The sequence below is a fragment of the Carassius auratus genome, chromosome 5, assembly GCF_003368295.1.
Source record: "Carassius auratus strain Wakin chromosome 5, ASM336829v1, whole genome shotgun sequence".
Classification (NCBI taxonomy): Eukaryota; Metazoa; Chordata; class Actinopteri; order Cypriniformes; family Cyprinidae; genus Carassius; species Carassius auratus.
In genome coordinates, this window is record NC_039247.1 from 15,887,910 (window position 1) to 15,899,790 (window position 11,881).

The following is an 11,881-nucleotide window of genomic DNA, read 5'->3' on the forward strand; positions in this document are numbered from 1 at the left end:
TCGAACCCGGGTCTCTGGCATGGGAGGGGTCGCACTAACAAGGAGGCAGAGATATTTGAAGCAGTTTTACTCACGGCCTGCGGTTCCAACACACTATCGTTACCCTTTTTCGTTGGGATTGCATCATCGTTAAGAAATAAACGATACGCAAATCCGTCGTCAAACTGGCCCTTGTTTGTAAAACAAGCATCTTCGAAATGCAGGGAACAAACACAAACACTTGCACAACTCCGTTGATGCTCTGTAAAAATAAACTCCGTCCACTGGTCCCTTAATGCTGTTTTTTCATTGTTAATCTGTGCAGGGTTGTCTTGCCCTGGCAACCAAAAACACTCCTCCTTTTGTGACATTTCGTGACGCTCACGCTCTGATCAGTGATTGACTGTGCACAGCCTCTCTCTGCTCTGCTATACGGGAGCGCGCGCTCTTCCGGGAGAAGTTCCCTTAGGACCCATATAAGGAAATTCCGCTCCATCTAACGTCACAAAGAGCCATACTCGAAAAAAACTTTCCGAAACTTGTGACAAACCGGAAGGAGTATTTTTGGAACAGAAATACTCCTTCAAACGTACAACTTAATTTTTGAAACTTTGTCCATGTTCAGCATGGGAATCCAACTCTTTAACTGTGTAAAAAACTCAGTATGCATGAAATAGCATTTTACCCCCCCCCCCCCCCTTTAAAAATAGAGTTGATAAAAACACTGCACGAAAACTACGGAGGGCAAAAATCCGGAGGAAATTTTCACCATCTTTTATAATCATATAAAAAAAGAATGTATATTTATATTTACATATAAATTATATTTATATAAAAGTTTAATTAACATCCCTACGTTAAACAACAGGCGTGTTGTTACTGTGGAATTACAATCTACGTAGTGCTGTCATTGAAGACGAGACAACTACATTTCCCACAATGCCCTAAGACACGTTATTAGTCACGTGGTTAGTTATAGTGTCCTCGACTTCCCGCCGCTGAACGTGACTGTCTCTTATAGCTCACTGCACAACCTTCAACGTAAGTCCTGTTCAATTCATACTAAACCTAAGAGTAAACCGTCTGTTTTAGACACGCACTTGTTAAATAAGTGCACAACCTTGCCGAGTCATATAAAGACAAGTTTTACAAAACTGCTTAAAATATGAATGGCTGTTATTCAGGGCCTATTTCCACCTTAGTTTTGGGATGCAGAGGCCCCTGATCAGCCCCGTTACACACGCCGCCGTTGATATAACGTTACACGAGTTAGTTTTGGTTTAACAAACCAATTAAGCAGTTTATTGTACAATCGTCCACTCCCGTATATACAGGCAAATCGGTAAAGGGAAGTCCTTACTGATCGGTAAAACGCCTCAACTCTGTCTCTTGTTTGATCCCAGCTAACACAGTTACGTCGTGACGACGTAACTGGACCAGACCATATTCGTTGCAGCGACGTCCCAAATAACGTTCCAGCGACGTAACTTTGTGATTCCCATATCCGTCGTGGCGACGTTATAGTGGAACGTCGCTGGAACGTGATGAGTACGTCCCAGCGACCAAACTGGCACGTTATAAGAACGTTACTATAAAGTACCATATTGGTCTCAGCGACGTACCATATAACGTTCCAGTGACGTAACTTTGTGATTCCCATATCCGTCGTGGCGACGTTATAGTGGAACGTCGCTGGAACGTGATGAGTACGTCCCAACGACCAAACTGTCACGTTATGAGGACGTTCCTATAAAATACCATATTGGTCTCAGCGACGTACCACATAACGTTCCAGTGACGTAACTTTGTGATTCCCATATCCGTCGTGGCGACGTTATAGTGGAACGTCGCTGGAACGTGATGAGTACGTCCCAACGACCAAACTGTCACGTTATGAGGACGTTCCTATAAAATACCATATTGGTCTCAGCGACGTACCACATAACGTTCCAGTGACGTAACTTTGTGATTCCCATATCCGTCGTGGCGACGTTATAGTGGAACGTCGCTGGAACGTGATGAGTACGTCCCAACGACCAAACTGTCACGTTATGAGGACGTTCCTATAAAATACCATATTGGTCTCAGCGACGTACCACATAACGTTCCAGTGACGTAACTTTGTGATTCCCATATCCGTCGTGGCGACGTTATAGTGGAACGTCGCTGGAACGTGATGAGTATGTCCTGACGACCAAACTGGCACGTTATGAGGACGTGACATTACAGGATCATATTGGTAATTCATATTTTCACCTCACCATTACCTTGAAATACATAAAGAACTAATAAACTCAATACATCTCTGGTGCAAAAAATAAACCTTATGAAATCTAATTGTAATCTAATTATAGGGGATTCATAGTTAATACATTAATTACATACATGAAATGCAAACAAATACAAAAACATTACATTCTAATATAAAATAGACAAAAACACACTGCATTCATTCACAAATCAATATTTATTCAGCACTACTTTCTACAAATACGAAGCCAAAACATTTTGAACATTGCACCTGTTCTTTAACCATGCAAAATGTTACTAAGTTATGAGCACAGAAAACTAAACACATCAATTCATAGATTACACAATATAAACAGAAAATTTTTGTCTTAAAGATGGGGAGATGGTTAATGACGTTATTAGTGAAAATTATAAATAATTATCAGTAAACTTATTGATACAACATAATTTAGTGCACCAAAAAGTACATGATAAATAGATATGAAACCATTCAGCAGATACTGCACCGAGATACTGCACAAAGTAAAACTGTGAGCGTCATATATGAGGCTCCTGGTATAAATGTCTGGTGGTGATGTGCTTTAATTACACGACATGCAGGAAAAAATTTAGGCTAATTCATGCGCACGATTTTCTATTTCATTCCCTCGATTTGCTAAAACGTGTACACTATTTATACATCAAGAGAACGAATTAGTAAATTGTACATACGATTTAGCAAATCAATGAAATGTAAAAGTAATCGTGCACGTTTTAGTACATAGAGGGAACGAATTAGTAAATCATGGACATGATTTCTTTCTTTTTCTTGCATGTCATGATCAGGGCTCTGTGCTCACTATCAGAGGATGAACCTAAACAATAAAGCAATTACCAAAGAACCATAATTCTTGAGCTTCTCAGAAGAAAAACATTCATAAAGCGTAAAGATATGAAAAATGAACAATATAGAGATTTCTAGCATCTCTCCTGTATTATTTGTCCCACCCGAAAAAACAAAGTTTTTTAAGAAAATGAGCATATCGACTTTCTCAGAAGAATCTGTGATCTGTGATTACTGACTGTGGAGAAGACTCTTTCAGACAGTGCTGAGGAGGCAGAGTTAGGTGCAGGACAGCTGATAGAGAAGAGGAAGAGTGTGTTTCTTACCCCAGCAGCAGAAGACAGTCTTTTCTGAGGGAAGGACAGGAGGCTTGATGCAGTGTTTTGCTGTAATAAGGCTCCTTCTCAGCACCTGATCTTCTTCAGAAAAGAGTTCCTCTAGTGTAGAGTCAGACACTCAGATTTCTTGCAAACTGGAATCTTTTAATAACATTTAGCATATTACTGTAGTCATGTTCATTGTTTTTATTATAACACATGTAAAGTTTATGAGAAAATTGTTAAATGTGTTCTTCCTCCTCTTCTTCATCCTGGGCCTGCACTGTCAACATCCTTCTCTGAGCTGAAAGGGAGGATCATCTTGTTAATGTTGCTCATGTATGTTCACAACCAGTCAAAAATCTGGAATCTTTTTTTTATGGTTTTCAAGAGAAGTCTCTTCTACTCACCAAGGCTAGATTAATTTGATCAAATTTTTTTTGTAAAGTAATTGTAAAAAAAAAAAAAAAAAAAAAACAGAAAGAAATAACAGTTTTCATACTCTTTTTTTTTGAATATACTTAAACATATTTATTGAAATAATTATGAGGCAAAGCTGAATTTTTCAGTAACTTTACTCCAGTCTTCAGTGTCACATGATCTTTTTCATATACTGATTTGCTGATCAGGAAACATTGCTGATTATCACAAATCAGTGCATTAACATGCACCTAATCACATTATTGCTGCTATGATCAAAGTGTACATCTGCTCATGACGTACATGATGTGAATCACATCTGCAGTTAGCTTACTACGGTCCTTAGTTCCACTGAACTCTATTGGTAACGAAGGAACTTGTGACCAAAGTTGGTTTTAGGGAAATGCACCCCATATTAGAAATAATAGGGAAGAAAACTTAGCATTTCTGGAAAGTTGAATTTTTTCTTCATTATTATTTTATAAAACACAAAGTTCAAAACATTGAAAAAAAGGTAATCTTTTGTAAAATTACAAAAGTCTTCTCTACCACTGGTTTTCAATTTTATGCATTCTTGCTATTAGCCAACCCCCAAATAAATAAATAAAATAAATAATAAATAAATAAATGTAACTGTAGTGTAGACAAAAAGTTTGGGCAGCACAACTGTTTTCAACACTGATAATAATCAGAAATAATGTATTGAGCAGTAAATCATCATATTAGAATGATTTCTGAAGATCATGTGACACTGAAAACTGGAGTAATTAATGCTGAAAATATAGCTGTGCATTATAGAAATAAATTAAACTTTTAAAATATATTTAAAACTTTTGACCAGCTGTGTACATTGCCACATTTAAATGAAAACTCAACTTGTAATAAACAAAGCACACATTCTCAAAGAACTTACATTCTGGTGAATACTTCCTTCCCGCACTGCTGTCTTCTTCAGTCGTTCCCAGACCTCCTTGTTTTTAATCTTTCCCTCAAATCTACAGAAACAAACATCATTTTATAGACAATTTGGATAAGTCACGAATTGCAATAGTTATATAACTATAATCACAATGCTAAATTATATATATATAATTATAAATATATATTGAATAGGCACACAAGTATCGGGATAGTATTGAATTGGCAGATTAGCATATCATCCCAGCTCTAGTTACTACAGTCAAAACAATGAAACTCTCTTCGAGAGCGCACAATAACTGATATTTAAAACTGTTAAAAGAAAAGGCTCAAAATATTGCACACATATAATACACAACAATATCTCTTCCTTTGGTGTTTTGAACATTTCTATGAGTAATGCTACACGCTGTGACTCTGTGTTGCTTCAAGTGCATCATTCTGCGCACTGGTTGTGTTTACGCGCTGCACGCTGTATAGGAGCCATACCCTTTCGTATTATAATACATTATCACAATGAAAGATTCTTGTTCTGTCCCACGTTACTGCGCATGCGCGCTTTTGTGGACTTAACCTAACCGGTAGACTTCCAAATAGAATCAATAACAACAGCCAAGTCCCTCTAGAGTAGATATTTTTTGATAACAAACAAAAAATGTTTGCTGCGTGGATCAGGCGGACTTGATGAAAATGCAAATTCATCCTTTGCCAGCAGGAGATGTTTTAAAGCATAGACATAAAGCGCGAGAAATAGAGGTTTCCCCAGTAACAGTTGTAAACAAAGCAGAGCTACGCTCACACACTGCTTTATCATGCCAGTCCTCCTTCAGAAATACAGCGATATAAAAACACCTGTGCCTCGTTTTGATATTTAAACATATATATGTAAAGAATTATTAAACGTGCAGTACGTAACGTTACTCATGTTTATTCAATGAAGCCTTTTTGAAAAAAGATCAGTTTTAAAATTGTGGCGAGTCTCCAAAAATAAATAAATGCATGGGAAACACATCCCACAGCACAACCACCTGAGCCCAACTTCAGTCTACTCATCACCTTGACTTTAACTGCGTTTGTAGAAGGCACCGCAGCCAGACCGATATACACAACACAGACCGGAAGTTAACTTAGGTCCAGGCGCGTGCATCCGATGAAACGGTCTAATATATATATATATCAGTTTGAGACCAAAGGTTTGGACACACCTTCTCATTTAAAGAGTTTTCTTTATTTTCATGACTATGAAAATTGTAGGTTCACACTGAAGGCATCAAAACTATGAATTAACACATGTGGAATTATATATGGAATTATATAAATAACAAAATAGTGTGAAACAACTGAAAATATGTCATATTGTAAGTTCTTCAAAGTAGCCACCTTTTGCATTCTCTTGATGAGCTTCAAGAGGTAGTCACCTGAAATGGTCTTCCAACAGTCTTGAAGGAGTTCCCCGAGAGATGCTTAGCACTTGTTGGCACTTTTGCCTTCTGTCTGCGGTCCAGCTCACCCCTAAACCATCTCGATTGGGTTCAGGTCTGGTGACTGTGGAGGCCAGGTCATCTGGAGCAGCACCCCATCACTCTCCTTCTTGGTCAAAGAGCCCTTGATGCCTTCAGTGTGACTCTACAATTTTCATAGTCATGAAAATAAAGAAAACTCTTTGAATGAGAAGGTGTTTCTAAACTTTTGGTCTTTACTGTAAAATATATATTTTACAGTATATATATATATATATATATATACACACACACACACACACACACTTTTGCACATCCTGTCATACCAGTGACTGGGTGTTACTGCAATAGACTTTGCAGCATTAAGGTTAACGATTAATCGATTATTTGATCAATAATTTAAATGACGATCGATCATGGAAATGATTGAAAATTGACATCCCTACACAGAAGTATAGAAAAATCTACATTGATTTAATTTTTTTTTTTGCAAAAAACGACACTGATATCGGATCAGAATTACTGTCTCTTCTCATAGTGACAGCCAATCACATTAGTTTTCTGGTATTGCATGCACTCGATTGGCTTGCGTCTGCGCTAGGGTATTTGCATAAGATGTTCTGACTGGAGGATGGCTGCATTGGCGCTTGAAAAGTCTTCAACTTCTATTTAGAATTAATTTCTAGAATTAATTTCACCATGCTTGACTTCACTTCATTTAAAAGTAAACGAGAGGCGTTGACGCCCCGTGTGATGGGGCGTTATATGTCTGGATACCGCTGCACAAATCTTTCAACAACGAGAAATGTAGTTCCAGCACGGCCTTACATCCAGGACAGCAGAATGGTCAGGATGACCTGAAACACATAACCAACTGAAATCAATTTAAAAGTATTTAGTCTTGCCTGAGTGATGCTGAAACAACCAGGTTTAGTTTTTGACCCAGGATAAACTGCTTCCTGTGGAACAGTCTCCATGAAGAATGATCTCTTGATCCTGGATCCTTGCTGCCATCCACGCAGAGATGATTTGGAGGATATGTGGTTGTGTCTAAAGGGTAATGAATCAATGTTACAAGAATACTGATAGCAGCACTATTGATCCTGTACCTTATGTAAATGTTTTCAGTACCGAACAAGTCAGGAACCAAATTAGTACCAGTTCTTGAAACCCATCTCTACTTGTAATAGTTGTCTTGTTGCTGCTGCCCAGACTGTCTCTTCCCCTGATGATAAATATATGTGCTCATTTTAAAGCAATAAATAATACATTTAAATTACTAGGTGTTAACAAATATATTTCCTTATAAGGAACTCACTGAATCATGGACTCAACTGGTGGTTGTCAGGCCCTAAAAAAAGTGAACAATTTGTTTACTTTTTGTGAAACGAAAGTATCAGATCAATTTGAGAATTAAACTAGCATTAAAAAGCATGCATGTGAAAAACACCATCAACACCAATAATGAACAGATGACAGAATTTACAAGCCTGCCACTTGAGGGAGAAAAGGGGAAATTATTAATCCCACATAACGTTACACTGAACATGATTTCGGCAGCCTCGGTCTAATTAACGTTAAACTTTATATTTAACGTTATATCGGTTTATATTCAAGTTCACAGCATGGCTAGCATGAGCATCATCAAGCTCGAGCAGCAGGTAACGTTATTCAAACAAACTAATTAACGTTACTACGGTTAAAAATTTAATAATTAGAAAGTTAATACTGTATAGTTTATAGTGATACATTTCAAATAATTTAAAACAGGTAAGGTTATATTCGATTTTTACAGTTAACGTTACCTTAGACCACCTCTGAGACTGCTTTTGAGCTAATTAACCAAACAGAGCATTTATTTATTAAATTGAAAGAGAAAACCTACAAAAATACAAAACAGTACTCCTCTTTGATGGCATTTAACGTTATATCAGTTAAAATCTATGAATAAAAGTAGATTTATAGGACTTACCTTTCCTCCGTGTCCGTCCGCTGGAAGTTGACCGTTACAAAATGACGGGCACGCGCACGTCGCGCACTTCACTCAGAAAGTGACGTGCGCTGCTAGTTTAAGGTTTAAATGTTAATTTGTCCCGTACTCTCTTTCATTAACAAACATTATCACCATTTGCTAAGTAAATTGTTTATTTTATTGTTCTTAAACTGATGGCATATATATATATATATATATATATATATATATATATATATATATATATATATATATATATATATATATATAATTATTTTAACATGCTTGATTAATTTTTTGTATATTTCCCAAAGAATATGCTGTTCAAATGGTATCTTAATAATAATACATCTAGTGCAATAATATTAAAAGTTATCTGAAGACCAGCTGACCACGTCGCTACAACGTCCCCAATGGGACTAACTAGCCACGTCTTTTGAGGACGTGCCCACGACGTTTCTGGGAAGTTAGCCAAGATTTTAAAAAATGGAACTTTACCACGACGTCCTCACAACGTTGCCATAAAGTAATGTCGCGCTGACCAAATGACGACTAACTGGCGACGTCCTCACAACGTTCTGTGTTTGCTGGGATGGATCTTTTCGACCAAGATAAAGGCTTTCGATCGGCGGAAGAGATGTTGCTGGCAGCTTTTAAAAATCAATGTGAAATTCATATACCCTAGATAAAATTAATAATAATAAAAACAACTTGTAAAAATGTATGTAAAACATTAGGTCTAGGAAATGTGTACAAGGTTTTTAACCAGATTTAATTTATTACTTTTAGGGATCCAACGTGTCTTTTTTAAATAAACTAGTATTTCCGTGCTTATAGTAATTTCTGGGAATCTCACAATTGGAATCTATTCCAATCCAGAGAAAAATTAATAAAATCTTAAAATAACCCCCCAGTGCGTCTGTACTTATGTTTTTTTTCCTCCCACCCATTACAATATGGTTCATATTTGTTAGTAAGCAAACTATTACTATTGATCACTATTTGTTCTGAGGAATCGGTTAAGTGTGCATTGATGACACATGTAGCTAATGTAGTGAATATCGCATTTGATATTTATATGTTTCTTCTTTTATATTCTTCTTTTATTATTATTAAGAAACTAAATTGTCGTAGTGTTTTCACATCAAAGGCCCCTTGGTAAACAGAGATTGAGCAGGGACCCCCTGTTATATATTTGATAAAGCTGAGCTAAACTGGGCATATTCCTGAAAAACAGTTTTATGTTCTCTACTGAAAATAAATTTCATTAGTGGCTTCGAGGGGGCAGTGTTGAATCATATTTCCCATTAAATTGTACTTGTTTGTGTTCAGCAGGATGCCTAAGTCTAAAGAAGTGCTGTCTTCCTCTTCTGGTAGTGATTCAGACAGCGATACAGAAAAAAAGGTATGAATAATATTGATTTATAAATGAATGAATCAAAATTAATATAGCCTTTGCAATTGAATAAAAACTTAAGTTTATGCTGCTTGACTTTATTTAACTTGAAATTAGCAGTGGCTACTATATTTAATGATGTTTTTTGTTGTGGTTGTAATTTTAGGTTCTTATTTAATCCTAAAATGTGCTGCAGGACTGAAAGGTTTTGTGTTTGTTTTGTCTCCTTATTTCTACCAAAGGCCAAAAGAAAGAAGGCAAGTGCTCCTGAGAAGCCTGCTAAAAAACAGAAAAGTGGAGAGACCTCCAAACCGAGCGGCTCTGCTAAAAGTGACAGAAACAATGAAGATAACATGTTCCAGGTGGAGTTTTTCAACATGTACCGCACTATCAGTGTTTATAAATGACCAAATGACTGTAAATTATCCCATATAGAAATGCTTACGAAATAAATAAATAAATGCATGGACATTTAATATTGATTTAACATTAAATAATCTTACTTGTAGATTTGCTTCTTCTAAGAGCAATAGTGCATTAAAATCCAATTTATATATTATTTTATTGATCTGTAGTGCAGTTTTACTTTTCCCATGGACTATGCAGTTTGCTTGCATTTATCTGTAACATGTCTCTTATCGGGTTGTTGTTACTCTGGTTTATTTAAGGGAAAAACGCTTTAATATCTTGGTGGTTTTTTTATTTCATTACAGCTACAGAATACACAAAGATTGCATAAAGAATATGCAAGATTCAGAAATTCCTTTGCATTATAACTAGCAATTTCTGCAGTTTTTGAGTGTTTTGTGAGTTTTTTTTAACCGTATTAAAGTTTAGTATGATTGATCGTAGAGCTATTATATACTGTCCCTGGTAGCTCATTCATGTTCTGATATGTGATAGATTGGAAAGCTGAGATACGTCAGCGTCAGAGATTTTAAAGGCAAGGTTTTGATTGACATTCGAGAGTACTGGATGGACCAAGCTGGTGAGATGAAGCCTGGAAAAAAAGGTAATTTGGGGGCTGTTTATATATTTTTTTATTTATAGTGGAACGAACATCTTTAAGGATAGGTAAAATGTTCCTGTGTGTCTTACTTTTGGTTATTGTGCAGCAGTTCATCAGTTGTATTGATATCTCCTCAGGCATTTCATTGAATCCTGAGCAGTGGAATCAGCTGAAGGAACAAATGTCGGACATCGATGATGCAGTTAGAAGATTGTAAGAGCTCTTTGTGCAGTGAATGGTTGTCTGGTTCTTTTTAGAGTTCCATTCTTTGGTACATGGGGACTTCCACAAAATCTTTCCTGTTTCAACTTGTACGTATATGTATGCTGTTACATTTGAAGAGACTTCTTTAGTTATGTTATTGTTAATTTCCAAATGTCTGGTGTTAGTTGTTGTGTATGAATAGTGAGTCCTGACTGTGTGACTATTTTATTAGTACAATAGCTGCATTGTTCTCATACTCTGCCTACATAATAAAGGCTTTTTTGGTTTGGAGTCTTTTGTCCGTCTTTTTGATTGAATATAAAAATATTAACCATGTTTTGATTTAGTTGTTGTTTTCCGTATAACATAAAGTACATATTTTTTAACTCAAAGTTGTTGTGATCCCGACAATAAACAAAGCAGTAACGGATGGCCTAAAATTAAGGCGTTTGGCACTTTATGGTGCTGCCTGTCTCCAGTCCTGAGTGCTTGTGTGTTATTGGCTTGTCTTCGCGTGGGAGCAGGAATTATAATGGTCCTTATGCTCACTCAAACATAGACCAGACTCCAGAATAAAAGCACCCCTTTCACTTGACTGTCCAGAAGAGCCATCTTGCATCAATTGCATTTGCTGTCTAAATGAAATCGCTCTTAAATCATGGTAGCCACTGTATTGCCAGCACATCTTTCAGACAATATGGTTTAAGGTGTTGCGTGCAAATCAAGCATTATTGGAGTAGTTTCTGCAAGAGGTAACCACAGTACAAGCAGAGGTTCATACTGTGAACAAATATTTGTAAAATTTATTTACTTCTATATTGTTTATACATGTTCTTATATTAAGTATCAACTGTATTTCCGAACTGGTTGACCGAATAGCATTTCTAAATTAGACCTTTGGTGCAATAAAGGTACATACACTTCAAAATGTGAACGGTTTCATATTATGACTGTTCCTTAGGAATCAAATGCATCCTAAGGTTTGAACGTCAAGCTGTGCCTTAGAGAAGAATCTTTCTTTTTCTGGTGCACTTCGTGGTGGTGGTGGTTACTATGGAGATCACTTGCAACCACAGAGGTTCATTTTAGTTCCTGAGAGGGAATTATTTTCCTGTTCTGACTCAACCAGCTTT

General features: G+C 36.6%; 1 protein-coding gene across 2 annotated transcripts; it reads left to right on the plus strand.

The window, feature by feature from the left end:
• The first annotated feature begins 918 nt into the window (after nt 1–918).
• sub1b (SUB1 regulator of transcription b) lies at nt 919–11,039 on the plus strand. Of its 2 annotated transcripts, none has more exons than XM_026250313.1 (5): nt 919–1,020; nt 9,475–9,544; nt 9,778–9,897; nt 10,439–10,547; nt 10,682–11,039. In XM_026250313.1, exons 2-5 carry the CDS (start codon nt 9,476–9,478, stop codon nt 10,759–10,761), a joined length of 378 nt encoding a protein of 125 aa, XP_026106098.1. In that variant the 5' UTR covers nt 919–1,020; nt 9,475; the 3' UTR covers nt 10,762–11,039. The 2 variants fall into 2 exon arrangements, with proteins under 2 accessions (XP_026106098.1, XP_026106103.1); XM_026250318.1 differs by having other exon boundaries at nt 937–1,020; nt 9,472–9,544.
• The last annotated feature ends 842 nt before the right edge of the window (nt 11,040–11,881 follow it).

Coding starts and splice junctions, on each gene's coding strand:
- sub1b (XM_026250313.1), top strand. CDS start 9,476: ATGCCTAAGTCTAAAGAAGTGCTGTCTTCCTCTTCTGGTAGTGATTCA. Junction 9,545..9,777: donor ACAGCGATACAGAAAAAAAG/GTATGAATAATA, acceptor TTTCTACCAAAG/GCCAAAAGAAAGAAGGCAAG. Junction 9,898..10,438: donor ATGAAGATAACATGTTCCAG/GTGGAGTTTTTC, acceptor GATATGTGATAG/ATTGGAAAGCTGAGATACGT.